General features: G+C 39.8%; 1 protein-coding gene and 1 non-coding gene across 2 annotated transcripts; both read left to right on the forward strand.

Moving 5' to 3' along the window:
* The first annotated feature begins 10,793 nt into the window (after positions 1 to 10,793).
* Positions 10,794 to 10,896, forward strand: LOC121756620. The gene has a single exon (XR_006041003.1). It is a non-coding gene; the product is annotated as a U6 spliceosomal RNA (small nuclear RNA).
* Positions 10,897 to 12,271: 1,375 nt separating this feature from the next.
* LOC121755722 (AT-rich interactive domain-containing protein 3-like) lies at positions 12,272 to 21,463 on the forward strand. Its single transcript, XM_042151079.1, has 15 exons — positions 12,272 to 12,384; positions 12,452 to 12,584; positions 12,869 to 14,021; positions 14,130 to 14,260; positions 14,343 to 14,382; positions 15,787 to 15,839; positions 16,365 to 16,410; positions 16,729 to 16,821; positions 18,472 to 18,597; positions 18,696 to 18,747; positions 18,898 to 18,976; positions 19,427 to 19,493; positions 19,587 to 19,637; positions 20,324 to 20,416; positions 21,177 to 21,463. The coding sequence occupies exons 3-15, from the start codon at positions 12,897 to 12,899 to the stop codon at positions 21,279 to 21,281; spliced, it is 2,061 nt and encodes a 686-aa protein (XP_042007013.1). The 5' UTR covers positions 12,272 to 12,384; positions 12,452 to 12,584; positions 12,869 to 12,896; the 3' UTR covers positions 21,282 to 21,463.
* The last annotated feature ends 2,667 nt before the right edge of the window (positions 21,464 to 24,130 follow it).

A 24,130-nucleotide genomic window follows, 5' to 3' on the forward strand; every position in this document is an offset into this window, starting at 1 on the left:
CTTCCTCTCCTGGAGCAAGATAGAATCTTTGAGCTCCTTTTGTCATGTAGAACCACTTTTCATCAATGTGTATGGTGTTGTACATGTTCCTGAACTTGATCTTGTTCAAGATTGAAGGGAGAGAGGGTGATATGTGTATGTGTGTGAAAATGCGATACCAAGTCCTATGAACCCACTAGATCACTTGGTCTAGGAACTCAATGGAACACGGAATACTCTGTCGTTGTACACACAAAACTCCCCTTCAAAGATCCCTCAACCCGAATACTATGGATTAGTATAGAGAAGCAGGGTCGATCCCACGAAGACGAACACGTAAGAAAGCATTTAGAGACTCTTGACAAAGGTGGCTGCTGCCACGCAAACTAGGTTGAGGTATAACTACAACTAGACCTAGGCAAAAATGTAACACTAGACCTAGAAAACTGTAAACATGCTGAGATCAAACGTCCTCATGACTGCTAGATATTAAATTCACTTCCTAGACCGTGTAAACGACTACCTAATTTAGCTAGACAGAAAACGAATAACAGTGGGGACCATCATTCCAGAAATAGCAGGTACGGCAGAAAAGCTGCAAATAACAAACTGGGAATTTAACTAACAACGACATGCATTTCTCTAGCTGAATCAGACACGAAGATGAAGGAAACAGAGCACATACCTTGATTCAAACAGAATATAAAAGTTTGGTCGTCAGAAACTTGCAACAAATCAGAAATAACACAGATCAACATAAACTAGACGGAGCGAAATAAAAACACGAAGGCTAGGCATCAAATTAAACCAACTCTGTTCTGATCTCTCGTCGGATGCTTAATCCACTCCGGATCCAAGCGATCCGAGTCCTACAACAACCAAAATCATCCCCATAACTTCCGATTCTAAAGATCTACTCCGATCAACAACCAATTCAAACAATTCTACACAGATTCAGTGAGCAAATGCGAAAAGCATCCAAAACAAGTACTAGCACGAACTCCAGAAAAACACAGTAACTGAAGCAGAAACAAACACCATCAACATTATGGAAAACAACTTGCATAAACTCATAGAATAAAGGGTAAACAAAGTGCCGAGCTTCGAACATCGAAGCTCGGTGAAATCCACAAAATAACGAGAAATAAATTGGAAATTGTTTCTTCGCCCTCGACAGGACGGTGTTACACCCAAATGAAACTACTGTAAACAGGAAGTGAACCCAGACGTGAACCCCCGAATTTCCCAAAAAGAACCCAAGTGTGTAAGAGAAAAGTGAGCTCCTAGCTATAATCCGTAATGAGGCCTCCACCGAGAAGGTCCCTCTAGAATGCATGCTTCCTTCCTGATATAGGCGCGGACATAATCTTCTAGAAGCCTTCGTAGAAATCGCCATTCTACCCTTCAGCTCCGAGATTTCCTCCGTCTTGCAATTTCCTCCACAATGCTCACTTTTTCGCCAGTTTCCTCGGACCATGTGATTGTCCTCTCTCTTTCCTGGACCTGGCAAAATTCTTCTACACACCTGGCTTAAGACATGTGTTAGACCCCGTAATTTCATGAATTTATCCCCTAGACCTATGCATGAAATTAGCCTTATCAAACTGCTCACACTTAAACCATGCTTGTCCTCAAGCATGAAAGACAAGAAAAAGAATAAGGCGAATTTCAATGCACGGTTCCTATGAACGACTCTACAAACAAGACACGAACAAAGTACAGACTCCTAGATCTAGACATACTACAGACTCACAAAAAGGTAACAAACACAAAGGAAACAAAACACATAAGCATGAACCAGTTTCGACTTTTAGGCGATCGTCCCCACAAGCTTAAGTTCTATCCGATCGTCTACAATCTTCAAATCCTCCCCTTTCCCTCTTCTGCCTAAACGGTCTGTCAGTTCGTCAAGATAGCCTATCGATTTCCCAGCTGTTAGGTTCGCTTAATCACTCATTCCTCACTAGGGATGTTAGGATCGAAGCGCTCTAAAATCAAAGTTACACCACTGATGCGTCGGGTTATGAGAGTTTCTCCTTCTTACTACTCCTTTTCTCTATTAATTTCCTGGGTCAGGTTACTATTGCTTCCTGCCTTTAAGGAATTTTTCCCTTTCTCTATAACAGATTTTTTTTCTGTATATATATATATATATATATATATATATATATATATATATATATATATATATATATATATATATATATATTTATTTTTTTTTACTCTGGACTTCGTCCAGCATATACCTCCAAATTCTTTCAATTTACTCATCCCCTGGACTTCGTCCAGCTTATACCTCCAAATTTTTTCAATTTACTCCACCCCTGGACTTCGTCCAGCTTATACCTCCATTTCTGGACTTCATCCAGCTTATACCTCCAAAACCCATTCTTCCCTTTATACTCTACTCCCTAAGCATCAAGTGGCTGCCCATTTTTTTACAAGTCAGCTCAAAGTGTTTAGGCTTATAACTCGCTCTTATAGTAAGGCTGCACAACTAGGTTATCTAAGGCATCTTCTATCGTCCTTACTTCATTCAGGCCGCATTCAGCTTATTAAGAAAAAGACATCAAAGTTGACATGCATCCTATCTTCAATCGCTCTCACTAAGGGATGTTTCCTTATTATATCACTAGCCCATGCGATACACAAATACAAAAACCTAGACAAAAAAAACAGAAGAAACTGCACTTACTCCCTCCCCCTCCCACTTCACTCCGGCTTGTCCCCAAGCTATCCTACTAAAGGGGGGAAACAGGGAAGGAAAACAGTACAAACCACAACAAAACAAACAACCAATAAGCAAAAAAAAAACACAAACTTCTCACACTTAGACCGAACATCGGGCTAAGTGGGAGAAGGTACACACTTAAGCAAAACATGCTTGAAAACAAAACAACCTCTTCTCACACTTAGACCAAACATTGGGCTAAGTGTGTGAAGGCACAACACATATAAACAAGTTAAAGCATGCTGAGCACAGAACACATAACTGAAAAGAAAGATGAAAAAAAAACAAAACAGAAATTGAAAAGTTACTTGGTCTTGGGGGGGAATCAATTCGAGGTCTGGCCCCCGCGGGAGCCAGACTGGGGTGGCACGTACGGTCTGGTCACTTTCATTTTTTCCTTGCCGGTGAGTCCGGCACCTCTTTCACTTTCTCACTTGGTCTGGGGATTGTTCTCTTCAGACTTATTGGCTTTGAGGCAGATGGAGCAAGCAGGGGTCTTGACGCAGACGGAGGAAACTGGGGAGGCACACTTCCTTGACCAGGCTGGGTGGACATCGAGCTGGGTCCAGTAGGTGGATCCGCCTGGGGAACGAAAAAGTGCTCCTTCATCCACTTAGTCATCATCATCAGTTCGACGGCTTCCGCCATCCGATCACAGTGGGCTGCCGATCGTTCCACTACCTTTGTCACACTACCCCGAAGGGCCACAATCTCCTCCCTGACTTCTGTCCTCATCTTCTCCACCTTTTGTAGGCGGTTGCAGGCATGACGCGAGCAACCGTACGTCTCCCCATAAAGTCATCATTTGAAATTCGAACCGGCGCCACCTCCCTCCAAAATTTTTTGTTCCTCAATTCCCTGCCCCCATGTAAATGCTCTCTGCAATTCCACACATAGAAGAAAAAAAAATGAAATTGAAACGCCAGACTCTCAGGTCAAGGGTTTAACAAATGATAACTCAAGTTGCCTACGGAGTCTGGTATTTCGAAAATATTTTCGGAAGATTATTAGTTTTTACTTTGTTTGGGATTTTCTTGTTTAAAGAAAAATGATTAAATATTTACACTTTCTTTCAAGTATTCTTGAGATTCCTTGGGTCAGGGTATGGATAAAAAAACTTCTCAATTTACTTGACCTAGGATTTCTTCAAGAACACTTCCTTCCTAGAGTGGTTAGGTGATATCAGGGAGTGCGCGTAGAGGCACTTCGTCCACTACACACAGCTTCGAGTTATCCCTAAATACCTTCACGCGATGACCATTGACGAGGAAAGGCACAGAATTCGAGGCACCTCGTTGGATCTCTACTGCTCCATTTGCGTGAAGGCCAACGATAGTATATGGTCTGATCCACTTGGACTTTAGCTTTCCAGGCATCAGCTTAAGCCTGGACTGGAATAGGAGAACTTTCTGCCCAACTTGTAGTTCCTTGGTCCAGAGATTCTTATCATGCCAGAGCTTAGTCTTTTCCTTGTACCACATCGCGGACTCATAAGACTCAAGCCTCAATTCTTCCAGCTCCTGGAGCTGCAGTTTCCTTTCTTCCTCACAAGCTTGAGGGTCATGTTAATCTCCTTGACCGCCCAGTATGCCCTGTGCTCCAGTCCAACCGACAAGTGGCACATCTTGCCGAACACTAACCTGTAAGGAGACATCCCAATGGGCGTTTTATATGTTGTTCTGTAAGCCCATAGTGCGTCGCCAAGCCTCTTACTCCAGTCTTTCCTTGACGGGTTCACCGTCTTCTCTAGTATTGCTTTGATCTCCCTATTTGATATTTCCGCCTGGCCGTTAGACTGAGGATGATATGGTGTGGACAACCTGTGGTGGACTCCATATTTTTTCATTAGAGCTTCAATCGTTCGGTTCCGGAAGTGAGTTCCTTGATCCGAAATAACAGCCCTAGGCACTCCATACCTACTAAAAATATTAGACTTAAGAAATTTGGCCACCTCACCGGCTTCACAAGAGGTAGTAGCCTTGGCCTCTATCCATTTCGACACATAATCCACCGCCACAAGGATATATGTGTTTCCGTATGAAGAAGGAAATGGCCCCATGAAATCCATTCCCCATACATCGAAGATCTCACAAACAATCACAGGGACCTGCGGCATTTCGTCCCTCTTGGAAATTCCCCCTGCCTGTTGACATCTTTCACAATTTTGACAAAATTCGAAAGCATCTTTATGCAATGTAGGCCAGTAAAAACCACTGTCTAACACTTTCCTCGCGGTCTTCCTAGGTCCAAAGTGACCTCCACACGCTAGGGCATGGAAGTGATTGAGCACATCTCTCTGTTCCCATTCTGGAATACACCTTCTAATTACCTGGTCAGCTCTCATTCTCCATAGATACGGGTCGTCCCAAAAGTAGTACTTGGCTTCACTTTTCAGTTTCATCTTCTGAGCCCGGGAGATTTCTTGTGAACTGGGCACCTCTCTAGTGACCAAGTAATTTGCTAGGTCCGCGAACCACGGTTCAACATTTATCCGGCAGTTCCCTTTCTCGGCATCCCCTGGACCTATTAACGCCATAATCTCTTCCCAACTGATAGGACTAGGAAATGCTTTCAAATAGTACAAATGTTCCTCGGGGAATGCATCTGGTATTGCTTCCTCGGTCTCCCCTTGGAAAATACGACTCAGGTGGTCAGCCACCTTGTTCTCTGTTCCTTTCTTGTCTTTAACCTCTCAATCAAATTCTTGTAGAAGTAACACCCAACGGATCAACCTCGGTTTGGATTCTCTCTTTGCCAGTAAGTACTTGATAGCTGCGTGGTCCGTGAAAACTATCACCTTTGACCCCAATAAATATGGTCGGAACTTCTCAAAGGAATACACGACTGCCAGCATTTCCTTCTCCGTGGTGTCATAATTTTTCTGGGCATGGTTGAGAGTCTTAGAAGCATAAAAAATCACATAGTTTTTCCCATCAACTCTTTGACCTAGCACTGCTCCCACTGCATAATCGCTTGCGTCACACATGATTTCAAAGGGTAGATTCCAGTCGGGCGCTCTAATGATGGGAGCAGAAACCAGTTTATCCTTCAGTAGCTGAAAGACTTTCTTGCACTCTTCATCATAAACGAATTCCACTTCATTATGCAGCAAATGAGTAAGCGGCTGAGCAATCTTCGCGAAATCCTTAATGAATCTTCTATAGAAACCCGCATGCCCTAGGAATCCTCTCACTTCTTTCTGATTCGTCGGGTATGGCAATTTTGAGATCACATCAACCTTTGCTCGATCTACCTGTATCCCCCTTCCGAGACTACGTGCCCTAGAACAATTCCCTCAGGGACCATAAAATGGCATTTCTCGAAATTAAGGACCAAATGTTTTTCCTGGCACCTCCTTAATACTACATCCAAGCTTGCTAAACAGAAGTCAAAAGAATTTCCATACACCGTGAAGTCATCCATGAAAATCTCGATGCAGTCCTCCAGTAGATCCGAGAAGATACTCATCATGCACCGTTGAAAAGTGCCTGGCGCATTGCATAGGCCAAACGACATTCTTCTGTAAGCATACGTGCCAAAAGGACACGTAAATGTAGTCTTCTCCTGATCTTCTGGATCTACATAGATCTGGAAGTATCCACTGTATCCGTCTAGGAAACAGAAGTATTGTTTTCCTGCTAGCCTCTCCAGCATCTGATCAATGAATGGAAGCGAGAAATGATCTTTCCCAGTCGCTTCGTTCAGCTTTCTATAATCAATACTCATCCTCCACCCAGTAACAAGTCGAGTGGGAACCAATTCATTCTCCTCTAGATAAGCATACTTGAGACCTGGTGGGAGCACTTTCAGTTCTTTCTTCAGTGTGCTTGCCTTCTCGGGCAAGGGATTTTTCTCTGTTCCTTCAGGTATCATGTCTTTCCTTGACCTAGAAGAAGCCTCCATGCTCGCCACATGGGGTGTCTTCCCTGACCTGGCTACTCCTGGATTTTTACAGAAGAAAAGGTCTCCCTAGAAGTACGCCACTAGACTCAGCAGATTCATTGTCACTCATCTTTATCACATGAAAATCAGCTGGGTACAAGAAATCATGTATTCTGACTATCACATTCTCAAGCACTCCTTCGGGGCAAATGCATGACCTATCCGCTAGCTGGATCACCACTTTCGTATCTACCATACTTACTCCTACCAGTTTCTTATATATGGAAAGGGGTAACACATTTATCGACGCGCCTAGGTCACACATAACATGCTCGATTTTGACATCACCAATAGAGATGGGCAAGGTAAACATACATGGGTCATTGCATTTTGAAGGCATCCTCCTCTTTTGAATCACAGCGGAGACGTTCTCGCCTATCAAAATTTTTCCATTGGGTCTAGCCTTCCCAGCTATAAATTCCGTGATGAATTTGCTAAACACTGGCAATTTCAGGGCCTGTAAGAATGGTAGATTGATTTCCAACTTCCCAAAAATATCCATGAAGTCTACCGGCTCTTCCTTCTTCTTCTTGGCTTCCCCCCGGCTTGGGAAGGGTTTCAGTCGCTTCCCCGCTCCTGTAGAACTTTTAGCTGAGAACTCTCCAGTTTCCTTTCCTGCTGACTCACTTCCCAACTTCGGCTCTGGATCGAGGAAGAATGGTTCAATTGGTCTAGGCAATGGTCTCTCCAAATCTCCTGCCTTAAGGTCATCTTTAACCAAGGGACTATCTCCCTTCAAGTGTCTGGGTCTAGGAATTGTATCCTCTCCCTCCATGCCTTCCTTGGGATCTGTCGCCTCCTTCGTTCTTACCACCGGCCCCTCATATCCTTTCCCGGATCTCAAGGTAATTTGACTTATATTAGCTCTATCAGGTGGCCTTACTGAGGCATGAATCTTGCCTTCATTTCCCCTCATCAAGGAAGTGGCTATCTGTGACAATTGCTTTGCCAACATATCCATCGCCGCCTTTTGCTCCTGCTGAGCGTCCTGAAGCTTGTGGACTACGTCATTATTTGACTGCAAGTTGTTCTGCATATGCTGCTGAGAACTTACGAGATCATGCACCATCTCATCCAGATTTCTCGGTGTTTTAGAATTGGGCTGACTTGGCCCTGGGCCTGCACTCGGATTCGATCCACTCGCTTGATTTTGGCGAATGTTTCCTTGACCACCTGAATTATTGTTGTACTGATTTCCTGGCCCTTGGTAGGTGGTTTGAAAGTTCCTTTGGTGTGGTGGTACATAAGAGTTCCCTTGATTATTCTGATTTCTGTTTCCCCAACTCGAGTGGTCTCCTTGGTTCCGATTGATCCAGTTGCCCTGCCCTTCTTGGTTCCTTCCTAACCAGTTACATTGTCTCTCGGGCTGAGGTGCAAACTGCAAATTCTGTTGTGGTGTTGGCTGGTTTTGTTCGTTATCAGTCCATCTGAAATTTGGATGGTTCCTCCAGGGTGCATCTCTCTGTCTCCCTGGATTCCAGCTCCCATCGGAATTCCAACTTCCCATTGCACTGACTTGGGTCTGATAATCTCCTTCCTGGGTCCCGTAATATTGCTGAACTTGATTATCTCATGGACTAGGAGATTTCTCCTTCCCTTGTGAAGCTTGTGGATTTGTCTTTTCAATAGCGTTCAAAAGAGCTTTCTCGAGCTTGTCGATCCTTGCTTCTACTTTATCATCTTCTTGCTCTCTCATAGCATTCACCGATCCTCTCCTTACTATATTCTTGGGGTTATCATATGCCTTCTTAGCGTCTATCAACTTCCCCAGAATCTCCCTTGCTTCACTTCCCTTCTTTCATGTGAAATTTCCCCCACTCGAGGAATTCATTAAGTCCTTAGACTCAGGGGTCGCCCCTTCGTAAAACAGAGAGTAGGTCTCTGCCTCTATCATTCGGTGATTCGGGCATGCATCCAACAACCCCTTGAATCTCGACCAATACTGACTCAAAGATTCATCGTAATCCTGCTTACACTCTAATATTTCCTTTTTCAGCCCATTCGTCTTGTTGGACGGAAAGAAATAATCTAAGAATTCCAACTTGAAGTCCCTCCATGTGCGGATAGAATCCAGGGGCAACCTCAATAACCATGTGTTGGCTTCCCCCTTCAAAGCAAAAGGAATTGCACGCAGGCGATAATCCTCCCCAGTCGCCTCATTCGGCCTTTTTTTGTATGCCACACAGTTTGCTAAATTCATTTAAGAACTCGTACGGGCACTCATTCCTTCGCCCAGAGAATGTGGTAGGATGCCAAGCACGTTTGTCTTTATCTCAATGGACCTCTGTCGCGGATTCATTACTATAGCTTGAGCTGGCTCTCCATCTAGATGGGCAGTAAGCGAACCGATCTCTGGATCTGGATCGATTATGTTCGCCATGTCCCCTGTTTCTTCCTCCTCTGTACTTGTTTCCGAAGATGATTTAGGATCCTCCCTTCCTGACGAATTCCAATCCTCTTCACTTCCCGAATCAAAAAATGGATCTCCCATAGATAATCCAGATCTGGTGGTGACCGTAGATGCTGTGTCCAATCCAGATGAGTTACCACAGTGTCCAAACCGTGAGTCCCTGCTCATAAACTGAAAATAAAAGGAAAAGAAAAATTAAGAACTATGTACGCCAAAATCCACTAAACACAATCACAAATTACGCCATCCAGTCCCCGGCAACGGCGCCATTTGAAGGGAGAGAGGGTGATGTGTGTATGTGTGTGAAAATGTGATACCAAGTCCTATGAACCCACTAGATCACTTGGTCTAGGAACTCAATGGAACACGGAATACTCTGTCGTTGTACACACAAAACTCCCCTTCAAAGATCCCTCAACCCGAATACTATGGATTAGTATAGAGAAGCATGGGTCGATCCCACGAAGACGGACACGTAAGAAAGCATTTAGAGACTCTTGACAAAGGCGGCTGCTGCCACGCAAACTAGGTTGAGGTATAACTATAACTAGACCTAGGCAAAAATGTAACACTAGACCTAGAAAACTGTAAACATGCTGAGATCAAACGTCCTCATGACTGCTAGATATTAAATTCACTTCCTAGACCGTGTAAACGACTACCTAATTTAGCTAGACAGAAAACGAATAACAGTGGGGACCATCATTCCAGAAATAGCAGGTACGGCAGAAAAGCTGCAAATAACAAACTGGAAATTTAACTAACAACGACATGCATTTCTCTAGCTGAATCAGACACGAAGATGAAGGAAACATAGCACATACCCTGATTCAAACAGAATATAAAAGTTTGGTCGTCAGAAACTTGCAACAAACCGGAAATAACACAGATCTACATAAACTAGACGGAGCGAAATAAAAACACGAAGGCTAGGCATCAAATTAAACCAACTCTGTTCAGATCTCTCGTCGGATGCTTAATCCACTCCGGATCCAAGCGATCCGAGTCCTACAACAACCAGAATCATCCCATAACTTCCGATTCTAAAGATCTACTCCGATCAACAACCAATTCAAACAATTCTACACAGATTCAGTGAGCAAATGCGAAAAGCATCCAAAACAAGTACTAGCACGAACTCCAGAAAAACACAGTAACTGAAGCAGAAACAAACACTATCAACATTATGGAAAACAGCTTGCATAAACCCACAGAATAAAAGGTAAACAGAGTGCCGAGCTTCGAACAGCGAAGCTCGGTGAAATCCACAAAATAACGAGAAATAAATTGGAAATTGTTTCTTCGCCCTCTACAGGACGGTGTTACACCCAAATGAAACTACTTTAAACAGGAAGTGAACCCAGACGTGAACCCCCGAATTTCCCAAAAAGAACACAAGTGTGTAAGAGAAAAGTGAGCTCCTAGCTACAATCCGTAATGAGGCCTCCACCGAGAAGGTCCCTCTACAATGCATGCTTCCTTCCTTATATAGGCGCGGACATAATCTTCTAGAAGCCTTCGTAGAAATCTCCATTCTACCCTTCAGCTCCGAGATTTCCTCTGTCATGCAATTTCCTCCACAATGCTCATTTTTTCGCCAGTTTCCTTGAACCATGTGATTGTCCTCTCTCTTTCCTGGACCTGGCAAAATTCTTCTACACACCTGGCTTAAGACGTGTGTTAGACCCCGTAATTTCATGAATTTATCCCCTAGACCTATGCATGAAAGTAGTCCCTTCGGGGACATCCGATAAAATTGGAATGATACAGAGAAGATTAGCATGGCCCCTGCGCAAGGATGACACGCATGAATCGAGAAATGGTCCTATGCATGAAATTAGCCTTATCAAAGATCATGTCTAGTTGTAAAGATTCAACTGTGAATCTCAGTCTCAACAACTTATTTGCAGCTATTAAGCTGGGCTTAATAGCTGATGTGTGTGGCCTAATTAGGCCAGCCTTAACCCACCTCCAAACAGTGGCTTTTGAACAACCCAAACCGGCTGCCACACCTAAGAGGTTGCATCTCTTTGAGAAATGCATACTTTTGAGTACCTCAACATCCAGATGCAACCTTTTAGGGTAAGTTCTCACTTTTTTTAGACTTACCAATTGGATTGATTGTCCTATTTGTTGCTGTTTCTTTGCAGCATTCCACCACCGTGTACAGGTTTGACGGGAGATTTTGAATTTCAGTTGTGCCTCCTTAAGTGTGCCGCGAGGAGGAACAATGCCGATGCACCTTCCAATGATGAATTGAACCACTTGGTTCTTGAATTCTGAGGAGTACTCTTGATGCCCCATTATGAGCATTCAATGCAGTGGTTGAGCAGTGGCTGTGTATAGAGCATTCAAGGCAGTGGCTGTGTATAGAACATTCAAGGCAGTGAGGGGATAGAGAGCATTTACTCCATTTGGTGTAATGGCAGTGGTTGGGAAATGCTTTGGTAGCAGTGGAGTTTTAATAATGTGAATAGAAAGTGGCGCCACCTTTAAATGAAAAGTGGCGCCAGTATTTTGATGAAATTTTTGTAAAGTGTTTTATTTGAATGTTGAAAAGTTACAGATTTCATTGTGTATGAATAAAAGAGCAACATTGATTATACATGTTGTTTTAAATAGTGCTCGAAAATTTACAGAATTCATTTTGCATGTTATAGGTTTATCTCTTTTTTATTTACAGAATTTAAATATTTAATGTGAATAATTAGCAAATAAATAAATCATTTAAAAAAAAAATTATGTTTGTTGAGTTTAAATAATAATTCAAATCAAAATTGAAATTCAAATCTAAAAAGTCCACCTAATTCATCTACTTTATTATCTACCCACTTAATCCACTAAACATCCATTTCTTAGACTCCGTGCCGAAAAGTTCTACCTCAACTATGGCGAAACGGAGGGAGTACTATATATCACAATAAATGAAATTTGAATAAGGATTTCAAATAATTTGTTTGTGGTTTTGCTTTCATTGGACATATGTAGTTACATAATTAAAGAAGATCCAGAGTTAGAGAGTGAGTGAGAATAATACTGAGGGAAATAAAGGGCAAAAAAATGAAATAACACAAAATTAAATTAAATTAATGAATAATTAGAGATCAAAATTGATTTGAATTGGGTGGCCGGGTCGGGTATTTCACGTCCGATTTTGACGCAATTCATGTATCAGGGGTAAAATAGTCCACTTAAATGGTCGCCCGCACCATATCCAATTTCGTTCATTTGAACTACCAAACCGCAAAAACAGAAGCAAATATTTCTCTCTCTGCTTCGCCGGAACTTTTCGCCGTTCGCATACAGTTAAGACTTAAGAAAGGTAGCTTCGGTTTTTAACTTGTTAAAAGGCCTTCTTTTGTCTCCCAATCTATAAATATAATTTTCAGGTCGATTTATACACGTGCAAGCTCACTCGCTCGCGCATTGTCTCCTCATTTTGCTCCGACTGAAAACAGAACAAGCCAATTCCTTAATTCGATTGCCCCACGATTCAACGTTTTCTAGCTCTGGCTGCCGCAGGTAAGTTTCTCCACTTGTTTTTTTAGTCGGAATTCATGTACGTTTTTTTATTGCGTATTTCCCGCTTACCTAATCTGGAACTATCATATCATACTTTTCATTCTGCGCCGTAGTTGTAATTACGCTAAATGCTTGATCTGTGATGCAAAAGAAGAAAAATAAAAGTTAATGGGAGCTTTGCATGCTCCGTTACTTAGGATTTTGTTTTGTATTACGAGGGGTTTCGGTTACTTTTTCCTTGTCCATGATGTTGAGGAATAAGATACTAGTATCTTGATGCGTAGTGTACTACATCTTTCAGTCGCTGCCAAAATGAGCAAAAGTGATGTAGAGATGGAAGATGCCAAAATATTCCATGGTGATTCAGGAAATAACATCAAAGAGTCTGAATGTCAAGCAGTTGACCCTAAGGTTGAAGGCAGTGAGGAAGTTCCCTCTGCATCGGAGGATGGAAACAGAAGGGAGAATGTCGATGAAGACCTAAATAAAGTTATAGATGACAAAATTGAAGATAAGATGGATGTGGAAGAGCAAACTAACCCTGTAAAAGAGGCCAGTGGGCCAATAGAAGGATCAAACTGTGGAATAATCATTACCAAAAGTGATGATGAAGAGCCAATATACACTGAAACTGCTGCTAGTGATTATTATAAAGAGCAAATAAACACTGAAACCCCGGGTGAAGCAGAAACTGCTGCTAGGAGTGCTGTGGAGAAACAAGGTGACACAAAATTTGAAGTGGTTGAATGTGATGCTACTATTTTGGGGGTGAAAGAAGGTGAGCCCAATAAGAATGATGTGGTGGATGGAAACCAAGGGGACGGTGAGAAACGACCCAATGAAGATGTCGATGTTAAATTTGAAGTGGTTAAATGTGATGCTACTACTAATTCCGGGTTAAAAGAAGATCAGCTTGCTAAGAATGATATGGTGGATGGAAACCAAGGGGATGATGTTGAGAAGATACCAAATGAAGATGTTGTGAAAAAGTCTGGAGAAATATGCAATGATACAGATGATACCGAATGTGTTTCCGGTGAGTCGGTGGTGGAAAATGTTGGTGCTGGAAATGTGCCTACACAAAATAGGCAACTTCAAACTGATTTTTTTGCCAATGAAGATCCTCAAGGATATGATGCTAACATAGGTGATGTTCAACCGCGTGTGGATGAAGAGATGGGAGATGTTGTTCACTGTGATCAGGATAATATGGTTAAATATAAAGAACAGGGTGCAGAATCTTTCCTTGTGAGCCATGAAACTCATGGGAATGAAAAAACTTCTGCAACTGCTGCCGAACTGGCTGAAGAATCTTCACTTGCGAGCCAGCCTGAACCTCTTACACCCAATTCTCTCATCCGATGTTCTTCTCAAAATACTGCAGACCGTAGCCGAGAAATGGCACAGCCTGTTTCTAGTCAAGCAGCACTACCTTTTGTAAGAAATATTATGTTCAGCTGAGAATACAATAAGATTGGATTTTAAGGATCAAGAAATGTCCAATGTTATTTAAAATGCACTTTTTTCCTTTTTTGTCATTTTTAGATGGGGGAGGATGATGATGGAACACCTGAGGATCAAGCAGCCTTCATGAAGGAGCTCGAGCATTTCTACAGGGAGATGACAATGGAATTTAAACCACCCAAATTTTATGGGCAGCCACTAAATTGTCTGAAGTAAGCATGCTGAGCTGTTGATTTTGCTACGACACTGTCCTCCTCATGTATATATTTATTTCCTTGGTTTGGTGGCTGCTAGGTTATGGAGGGCTGTAATTAGGTTGGGAGGCTATGACAGGGTATGCGTGTCCAGATGTTCCGTTCCTAATGTTCTTTCACATTAATTTTATTTGTATTCCATGTTAATGTTTCTTGGCATTGAGATTAAATGTTTAATATTGTTCGTGCATGTGCCTCAAATTATATCTACCTCCGTCTTTGAAAAATAGAAACTTTTGAAACGGCATGGGTTTTAATGCACAATTGGTAAATAAAGAGAGAAGAATTGATAAAGTGAGAGAGAGAGAAAGAAAAATAGGTAAAGTAAGAGAGAGGAAGAGTAAAAGTAGGGAAAGTAGTGTTAGTGGATTGTGGGGTCTAGTTCCTAAAATAGAAAATTTAGAACGTTTCTCTTTTTAAGGGATGGACCGAAATGGAAATAGTTTCTATTTTAAGGGACTGAGGTAGTATTTAAAAGCTTGGAAGTTTTTAGATCTTTGATGCCTAGTACAACTAAGAACTCAGACTAAATTTGGTCCTAATGCTAAAGATCAAAAGGTATCTATAATGAGTGTGTTGTTTGTTTCACTATCACCGGAGAAGGATGGATAATAGACTTGGAATAAAAATAATTTGGTGTTGACATTGTCGAGGATAGGAGATAAGTATGAAGGCATGCATCCATATTCCATATTACGTGTGAAATAAAATGCTGATGGAAACGTAAAGTGAAAATTTCTTCTAGGATTGTTTCATTTCAGAAGTCAAAGTCTATGGAAAAGAATGTCATGTAATTTCCATCATCACACCAAGTATCTTTTAACTGGTGCACATGGTTTTGCACTTACCTTTCTTGGCATGATTCAAAGAATGAAATCTTACAGCATTATAAGGCACTTTTTTGTTAATACTTTATGAAATGAGTTCCTTTATGTGTGACAATTAAATTGTTGTTATGGTTAGTAAGTTAGTTAAATTTATTCAACTCATTGTTACCAAGGATGTTTAAGGTGGGGAACTTTATTTTTTAGGATTAACCCTCTAATAACCAGGCCATATCTGTAGCTATAAGTTGTCCAATGGCTTCACATTCTTCTTGTTTGACTAGACTTAAGAACTTAATATTGAAGTTGACAAGTGTTCTCAAACATGTCTCAGAAACATGGAAATGTGTGTGCAACTGTTTTTACCACTTGTGGAATTGAAGAGCAGTTTTCAGTTTCACTGACTGGTATCTCTGATAGAGTACCAATTTGCTTCAATCTCTGATAGAGTACCAATTTGCTTCATGATGTTAGAAAACCTGAGGGTTCTTTATGTTACTCAGACGGACTTCCTCACAATGTTACCACAAGTCACTTAATGGCTTTCTCTCTGTCAGAAACTTGAACTTCTTTGATAAGTATTTTTGTTGAGTGCATTGACAATTCAGACAAATTGATGTTTTGAGCTGCCAAATTTATGAATTTGTGAATATTTGTTAGGTAACTGGATCCAAGTTATGGAGACAGGTCGGAGAGTCATTCCATCCTCCAAAGTAAGGCGTTCTTTTCTTTAAATGAAATTGTTTTGAAAAGTCTCGTGATCTTGCTGATGCTTCCTTTTTTGTTTATATGTGCCAAGCATCAACTTTATGGGGGATGTGGTAGAGGTGGGTGGGTGTGTCTCTGTAACTTATAGCTTTAACAATCTGGGGCTACTGCTGCATTGTAAATCATATCCAGTTATTTTCTAAAATTATTCTCTTTAGAGTTTGCTTTAACAATCTGGGGCCACTGCCGCATTGTAATTATATCCAGTTATTGTTTCTTTAGAGTTAGATTCATTTTGATTTTGTAAGCTGCACATAAAGTGATGTTGTCTCATCTGATATGTGGTCTAGTAGTCTTTATTGAAAATGTGCTTGTTATTCTACTTGGCCTGTGGTGTGAAAGGACAGCATTTATAGTTATGTTGGATTAAATGTATATGAGTTCTATTATTACAATTCCTTTTTCACCGCTTTAAACAAAGTGCCCTTAGAAGTTTTTTCAATGCTCTCCTCTGTTTTTTATTGCTGCAGGACTTGTACTACAGTCTCTTGGACCTTTCGGATCTTCTATGAGAAGGTAATGATTTTCTTTTAACTTTTCATGCTGTAGCACTGATTTCTATTATTACCCCCTTCTCTGCAAAGAAAAAGAAACTGAAAATTTTTCAGTTGGTTCTATACATCTGCTTCAGGTCTTTCACTGATTGGTGCTAATGGTTTAACATGATATTGCCCCGTCTTATTTATTTTGAAATAAGTCAAATTAACAAGAAAAACAAGGTCATATGTATTACTCTTCGACCATGTGCTTCTTTCTGCTTTATTGATAATAATTTGGTGCTGCCTCTAATCTAGTATCTACATAAACCTTATTTCTTCCCCCTATTTGCATTAGTCTCTCCTGGAATATGAAAGGCATAAGACACAAAGTAGCGAGCTCCAACTCCCTGTAGTGATGCTCCCTGAAGTTTCTGCTGCTGATGGTGAGGTGAGTTTTCATTCAATGTTGTCAAATAGCGGCTATAGCAGGGATATTGCGCTATAGCATATCAGTTTTTAATGAAAACGCTATCGCCACACCGATACGTAGCATTTTTCTGTGGCGGCCGCCATACCCGTGGCGGTCGTGGCGCCATAGCGCTACCATATCCCGCAATAGCGGTATTTTAGCCCAATTTTGACTTTTTGGTGCTAATTTTGACTTTTATTGGGCTTTTTATTTTTTAATTTAATTTTGCATAGGCCCAATCAGCCGACCCCAATAATTCTAACCCCAATAATTCTAAACCCTAATTCCACAACCCCAATCAGCCGCTTTTCATCTCTACTCCTTCAGTCCTTCCACAATCTGCCACCCACCGTCGCGCCGCCGCCGCCGCCTGTTGCAGCCTAGCCAGCACCCGCCAGCCCCACTCAGTGACTCAGCCACCGCCCAGCCATACAACCCCTCCTATTCACAATCTGCACCCTACGCCCCTCCTATTCACAATCATCCCCACTCAGTGACTCAGCCACCGCCCAGCCACTTGACGCCGCCGCCACCGCCACCTACAGGAAAGAATCTTCTACATCTAGTTCAAGTTGTCTTAGAGTTTCTAAGAAAAAAGAACCTATCATACCTAGAAAAGGGAAAGGGAAAAGGAAAAGGCTTGCGCTTGTAGATGAAGAATCGGAAGAGGAAGAATTTGAGGATAGTGTAAGTGGAGATCAAGAGGATGAAGCAATGGAGGATGAAGATGAAATGGATGCCGATGATAGTGATGATGATGAGCTAGAAGACTATGTTGAGCTTGATGATTGATGTCTATTGAGCTTATCAAGGTTTTATGTTTTGTTGAACACTTGAACTAAAGACTTTAATTGCTAGACTTTTATATAATTGTTTTCTATTTTATGCTTTATTACATGTTTTTAGAGTTTTTAATGTTATATTTTTATTATTTTCTAATTTTTGAATTATATATGAATATATAAATATTATTTTATATATTTAATTAATGACCGCTATATCCCGCCATACCGATACGCTATATCCCTGTGGCATTTTTCGGGCGAACCGCCATGAACCGCTATACTGCTTTGACAACATTGGTTTTCATTCAATTGTTCCTACCATATATTTGTACCTTCAATTAGATTTTAGCAGAAAAACTCTGTTACTTTCAGAAACTTTCATTTTGTGGCTCTTGAGCTGAGAAGATTTGATTTCTCTCTCATTGTTGATGTTAAAACTCTTAAATCTTGTCCACATCGACTTGGTGATGATCCTAGCTCACCTATATAAGTATGGATAACCATCCCCCTTATAAGGCCTTTTAAGGGGTGAGTGGCCCATTTCTAATAGTTGAAGACAATAGTGGAGATTATAGAATGTTGGTTAATGCCTGTTGTGCCTGTTGTAAACCGAGGGTATAATGTTTGTAATATGCACCACACTGTACAAGAAGAAAGGATATATGAGTGATGTTTGACTTATTATATGAGCAAAGATGACTTAAAATTCCTCATACACAATATAAATGTGTATACTTCTATCCTTTTCTGCGCAAGGTTTACATTTTGTTACAGTGTTAGTTGTCGTGTGAGGTGAGTTGGTTAGTCCTATAACTGCAGAAGGCTTAGTATGTAATTTTCACAGGGAAATGGTTATCAAGGACCAGGATCAGGACCAGGAAGGGCTAGAAGAGATTCTGCTACCCGTGCTATGCAAGGTTGGCATGCCCAACGCCTTGGTTCTGGTGAGGTTGAGGACCAAGTTATAAAGGTACGTACGAGTGATATATTCAAATATTTCAGCCTGATTTGTTTTGCAATCTGGCAGCATGGTTTTGGGTTACACTTTCTGCAATTATAATTTGGCAGGACAAGAATCTCAACAGTATGGCAAAGAATGAGAAGAATCTCAAAAGCATTAGTAAGCTAGATTTTGTGTTAAAATGTTTTTAGTATATTAACCTCATCAAATCAACATTGTTGAAATTACTGTTGTGATGAAATATGTTCTATTTTGACCTCTGAGCATGAATTAAATGGGTTGTTTCTTTTCTGTGCCTCACATTTGTAGGTTTATTAAAACAGAAGAGACCAAATGAAGTGGAGGATTCAAGTTCTAGCAAAGCCACTCGAACTGATATATCTAAGCAGTTAAGTCTTGATGACAAGCTCGGGTCTGCTATAATATCACATAATCTAGCAGGCTGTACTGTAGTATTTTTTAATTGGACTTGATTTTTGAGATGCATATTATTGTACGTAAGCTGCCGATATACATATAGGAAGTAGGAACATGATATGCCTGATGGTTTAAGATCTGCTGTATGTTGCCAGTGATACCATTTATGTGATATTATTGACCAATATCGAAATATTTTGGTTAGTTGGTTTCCTATATCTAGGTTAACTTGTATAGCCAAAATGCTTAAATGAATTTGTATGTATGGAAAAACATACACAAACTTTTTCTTCATTTTCAAGTATTGTATGGTATTGCATGTGATTGACCTTAAATGAATCTACATCCTGTTGACAACCCCCCCCCCCCTATATCAACTCAGTAGCAATTAACCTTGTCTAAATCTCCTATTGATTTGTAGACTGGTGACATCTGTTGTTGATGTTCGGCCACCAGCAGACTGGGTGAAAATTAACGTACGCCAAACTGTATGTTCACATCATCTTACATGTATTCTTCAATTTGTGGAAATTACTCTCTAATGCACAAAAAGAATTAATGTACTCGTTTTATATGTGCAGAAAGAATGTTTTGAGGTTTATGCCCTAGTACCGGGATTGTTACGTGAGGAGGTGTGTGCTATCTGTAGTTACCTTGTCTTGCATTGTGATTCCACGATCTTTCTCACTAACTCCATATGAAAATAAATAACTAACCAAGGGACAGCTTTTGAGAGAGAATGTCATTCTCTTTCTCATGTTTCTTACCTCATCTCATGATTAAATCTGGATAGCTTGAGTGGGAGTATTCTTCAAAATTCTCTACATCAGTTCAATCAGAAAATTGAGAAATCAGACAAGCTATATTGTCATAACTGTTGCAAATTTTGTTGGAACTTCATAAGATTTAATTCATTATACTATTATTCAGGAGTGAGTTTTCGAAAGGAATATTGACCCACTCAATCCAATCTTGTTTAAAGGATGAAGTGCGGAAATGTTAGCTATACAATTGTAAACTTTTATTCATTGTTTCCAAACACTATATTCATGATCAAGCACTTTTCCTAACCAAAATTTGCTCAAATACTTATCCAATTGAAAACATGTCTTAATTATAACTATTAGTCTATTACTATCTTATTCTCTGCTGGCATTGCTATGCATTGGGTCACATCTTTGCGCTGATGGGAACCTGAATCCTGAACTGACTAATTTTTACTGACTGTAGGTGTATTGTGTTTGTATCTCTCTTCTTGTGAAACAGTTTTCATTATCTTGTAGATGACATATTTGCATTTACTCCATTGTTGGATTAGGTGCGAGTTCAATCAGATCCTGCTGGACGTTTGGTCATAACAGGCCAGCCTGAGCAAGTTGATAATCCCTGGGGGATTACACCATTCAAAAAGGTAGCCGGAATCTTCATCTATGTTATTTTTATCTGCATATTTTTAAAAACTTACATGCTGTTATATAATCTGTGACTACTGTAATTGGATTCACAAATTTTTTTTTTTCTAATAATCATCTTAATAAGGACATATCATTACCGTTGTGTTATTACAAATAATAAAATATGGAGTACACCTTAAAGTTTGTTTCATAGTCTCACTTTTTATGTGTGTCGCATGTCCCTTTTGCAAGTAGTGATAAGTTAATAAAACACTTGTTCCTTGATAAGTAAATAGGAAGAAGAAAATACTCACTTCATCTGTCTGAAGTTTCAAATTTCCAGTAATATACTAATTGAGAGCCTAAATTTGTGTACATAATTTATTATAGCTAAAACTTAGGTACTAATGTCCTCAAACCTGTGTTTTATTTGTTGATAAGTACTCCCTCTGTCCGTTACCAATAGTCTTGGTAGTGGACGACCAAGTTTTAATGCAGTATTGGTAAAGTACGAGGGAGGTAAAGAGAAACATACTACTAAAAAAAAGACTATTGGTTGCGGATGGAGGGAGTATTCTTTAATTATTCTTAATTAGGTTTTATTAATCCATAATTAGGGTTTAACTAAACCTTAATTCTAACTACTTAGATGACCATATGGTGAGATGTTTGCACGAGAGAGAGTGCGCCTCAGTCGCTATTTAGTGTAAACTAATGATGTAGAGATCCTGAGTTGGATATGGTTTACAATTTCACATGCTTGTTTATGAGATTCAGGTTATCAGCTTACCAGCAAGAATTCAACCAGTACAGACTTCAGCCGTGGTAAGCCTGCACGGACGTCTCTTTGTCCGCATTCCTATTGAGCAGCCAAATATATAGACAACAATTTAATTCACCAGTAACATCTACAACTTGCTGAATGCATTTATGATAGGATTAGGTTTAGTAGTTGCTGTTGTTGTACATTACTAACAAAAATATGCAGGGGAGGTTTTTTTGGGCTATACGTCCTCTTCACTGTAATTAAGATAATGAATTGCTGATGCTTTGATTCATCTCTACCTTGTTTTATCCGTGCTTGAATGAACAGTTAGTTTTTGGTGAATTTGTGGGTGCAGCAACATTTGTTTTGATCAAATGAGTCAAATATAGGAGTATATATGTTATCAATTGCTAACTCAACCTTTAATGGCTAACTACAACTAATTTAAAACTATAAGATTTGTAGAAATCATGTGTAATTTTGTTTTATTATTATTTAAATTTTAAAATATAAGAAAACTACTAAAATTATGGTTTTAAATCAAAGTATCAATATAGTGTATTAAAAATATCAATACGATTCATTGAATATGTCAACACAATTTAGCATTGACATTGTATATATATTGAACTTGCAAGTGAGATTTCATTAGAATCCTTATAAAATTATCTTTAATTTGACATGTGTTGTGTGAAAAAATAATTTAAATTGAGATGGTTATAATCATTTAAAGTTTCGAGATATTTTTTAAAAGTTAGTTATAACTAACTTTGTGTTAATTGTCATTAATATCCCTTATTAATATTTTTTCTTTGTATTGATATTTATGGAGCAATGATCTTATACATTGATTTAATAATCCAATGCATATCATTTAGTCGTAGTTAGCAATTTAGGGGTGAGTCAGCAATATAACACACCCCTATACCTGTAACTAATTTTCAAATATGACATCATTTACACAATATTTCGATAATATCAACATTTTTTTTATTTGTAGCAAATGTAGCACATCCAAATGCCAATTTAGATAAGAACACAATCATTTTATAGAAATGCTTTTCTTGGTATTTCATTTCTGTTTGTAGTGTTTGAATTGATGGTATGTTATCTATAGTTCTTAATATCACATGTTTAGTTTACTATTTAAAGCTACACTATGTAGTAGGAAATTCCAAAATTATCCTCCGACTTTTTCTATATACCAAGGTTGAGGGCTATATTAGATTATTAGTAATTTCCACGTATTAAAATTGATATAGTATTGCACATATTATTATGACTCAAATTTCCATGATATTAAAACACCCCTTTTCTGCCTTAATTCAACAGGCCCTTACTCGTTGAGCGTGCCACACAGAAAATTTAACAAACATATCAAAGACCATTAAATGCACACTTTAAATGTGCCTATTTACCAATTCAAACACACCCGAGTATGTTTTTATAATATTAACAGGAGAAGCATGAGTACACAACAAGAAACACATAGTAATTATGATCATTTGGAAAATTACCAGCTTATTCACCAAAATACGACCTTGATTCACATAAATGAATTTAGAAATCTTGGTAAATCATCAACTCATTCACCACATTCTAACTAATTAACAAAAACGCATAACGTTTGGTAACCAGCTTATCCTTTATCCAAACACATTTGACTAAGCCATTGAGCGTTAGGACGATCAACATTGCGACTGAGATTATCAAGAAGAAAAATGGTAGTATTACGCACTAATAAGGTTTTGATGACATTGCAAAAAGTGCTATCGATATTCCAAGATTTCAAGAAAACCTAAGCGGTGGTGGCGGATAACTAATTACCAGCACTGATGATGACGGCCGAAGACTGGGAGGAGGAGGCATCGCTTCGATCTTCCTCCTCCAAAGGCAGGCGTACATACTCCGCACGCTCCAACGACACCGCCGTCAAGACCAGCAGGCCCGCCGCAACGAGTGGGCCCACGACCCTCTCGCTGATCATGGAGCAGCCTCGCAGTGTCACGACGTCGTTTCCGGATGAGACTTGGAGGATGTGGGTCCCCATGGGCGGCGCGCTGGGGATGACGGTTACCGGCATCTGGGGTTTGTTGTTCTTGGAACCTTTGGGGGCGGCGGTTTGCGTTGGAGATGATGTTGGCTTGTGACTGCGGCGGAGATTCGGCAGAGGGCTCTAGCTCTGCCATTTTCCGCGTCCACACTATTCTTCTCTCTCTCATTTCTGGGTTTCTTGCTTCTTGGTGGACAAGAGAGAAAAGAGTGGAAGTGGAAGACAAGTCATTGAACCCAAGATTTATAGGATACGTTGCGTGTATATATATATAAAGAGAGAGTTTAATCTTGGGTTAATTTCTGATACTATAATTCAAGCCACACCAGAAATGATCAAGGTCTAACGCATGATACAACTTTATTATATTGTAATACTTTCATATTTATATATCACAATATATAAACTACTCCTTCCCTGCCATGATTTAAAGTTACTCAATACAAATTTTCAGAAACATATAGTACAAAAATTAATAATGTGAGTATTAATTTTAGGGAAATTGGCAGGAAATATCGTGAACTTTCACAAAAATTTGATATTTTCGACAATCTTTAAGAGTGGTCTTCAAAATTTTCCTACTTTTCGAATTGTGCGAATTTTCCACACTAAAGTTTTCGCCTACGTGGAATGTAGAGCATCCATAACATCATCAATTTCATCTTCCCTACAAGATGGAATGTAGCTCCGACTATTACACGTATGTTTTTAATACATGCGTTGATGAGTTAACTGTTAGAAAATGAAAACCAAATCAGAATCAAGTCAAGATCAAATCACCACCAAGTCCTAAGATAGATTGATTCTTTGTATTAATTGTAAATTGATTCTATTCCCCTACACAAGTCTCTTACCATGTATAGCAGTCCTCTAATACTCTATTTAAAGAGTATACTTATAGTGAAATAAACA

The sequence above is a fragment of the Salvia splendens genome, chromosome 11, assembly GCF_004379255.2.
Source record: "Salvia splendens isolate huo1 chromosome 11, SspV2, whole genome shotgun sequence".
Lineage (NCBI taxonomy): Eukaryota > Viridiplantae > Streptophyta > Magnoliopsida > Lamiales > Lamiaceae > Salvia > Salvia splendens.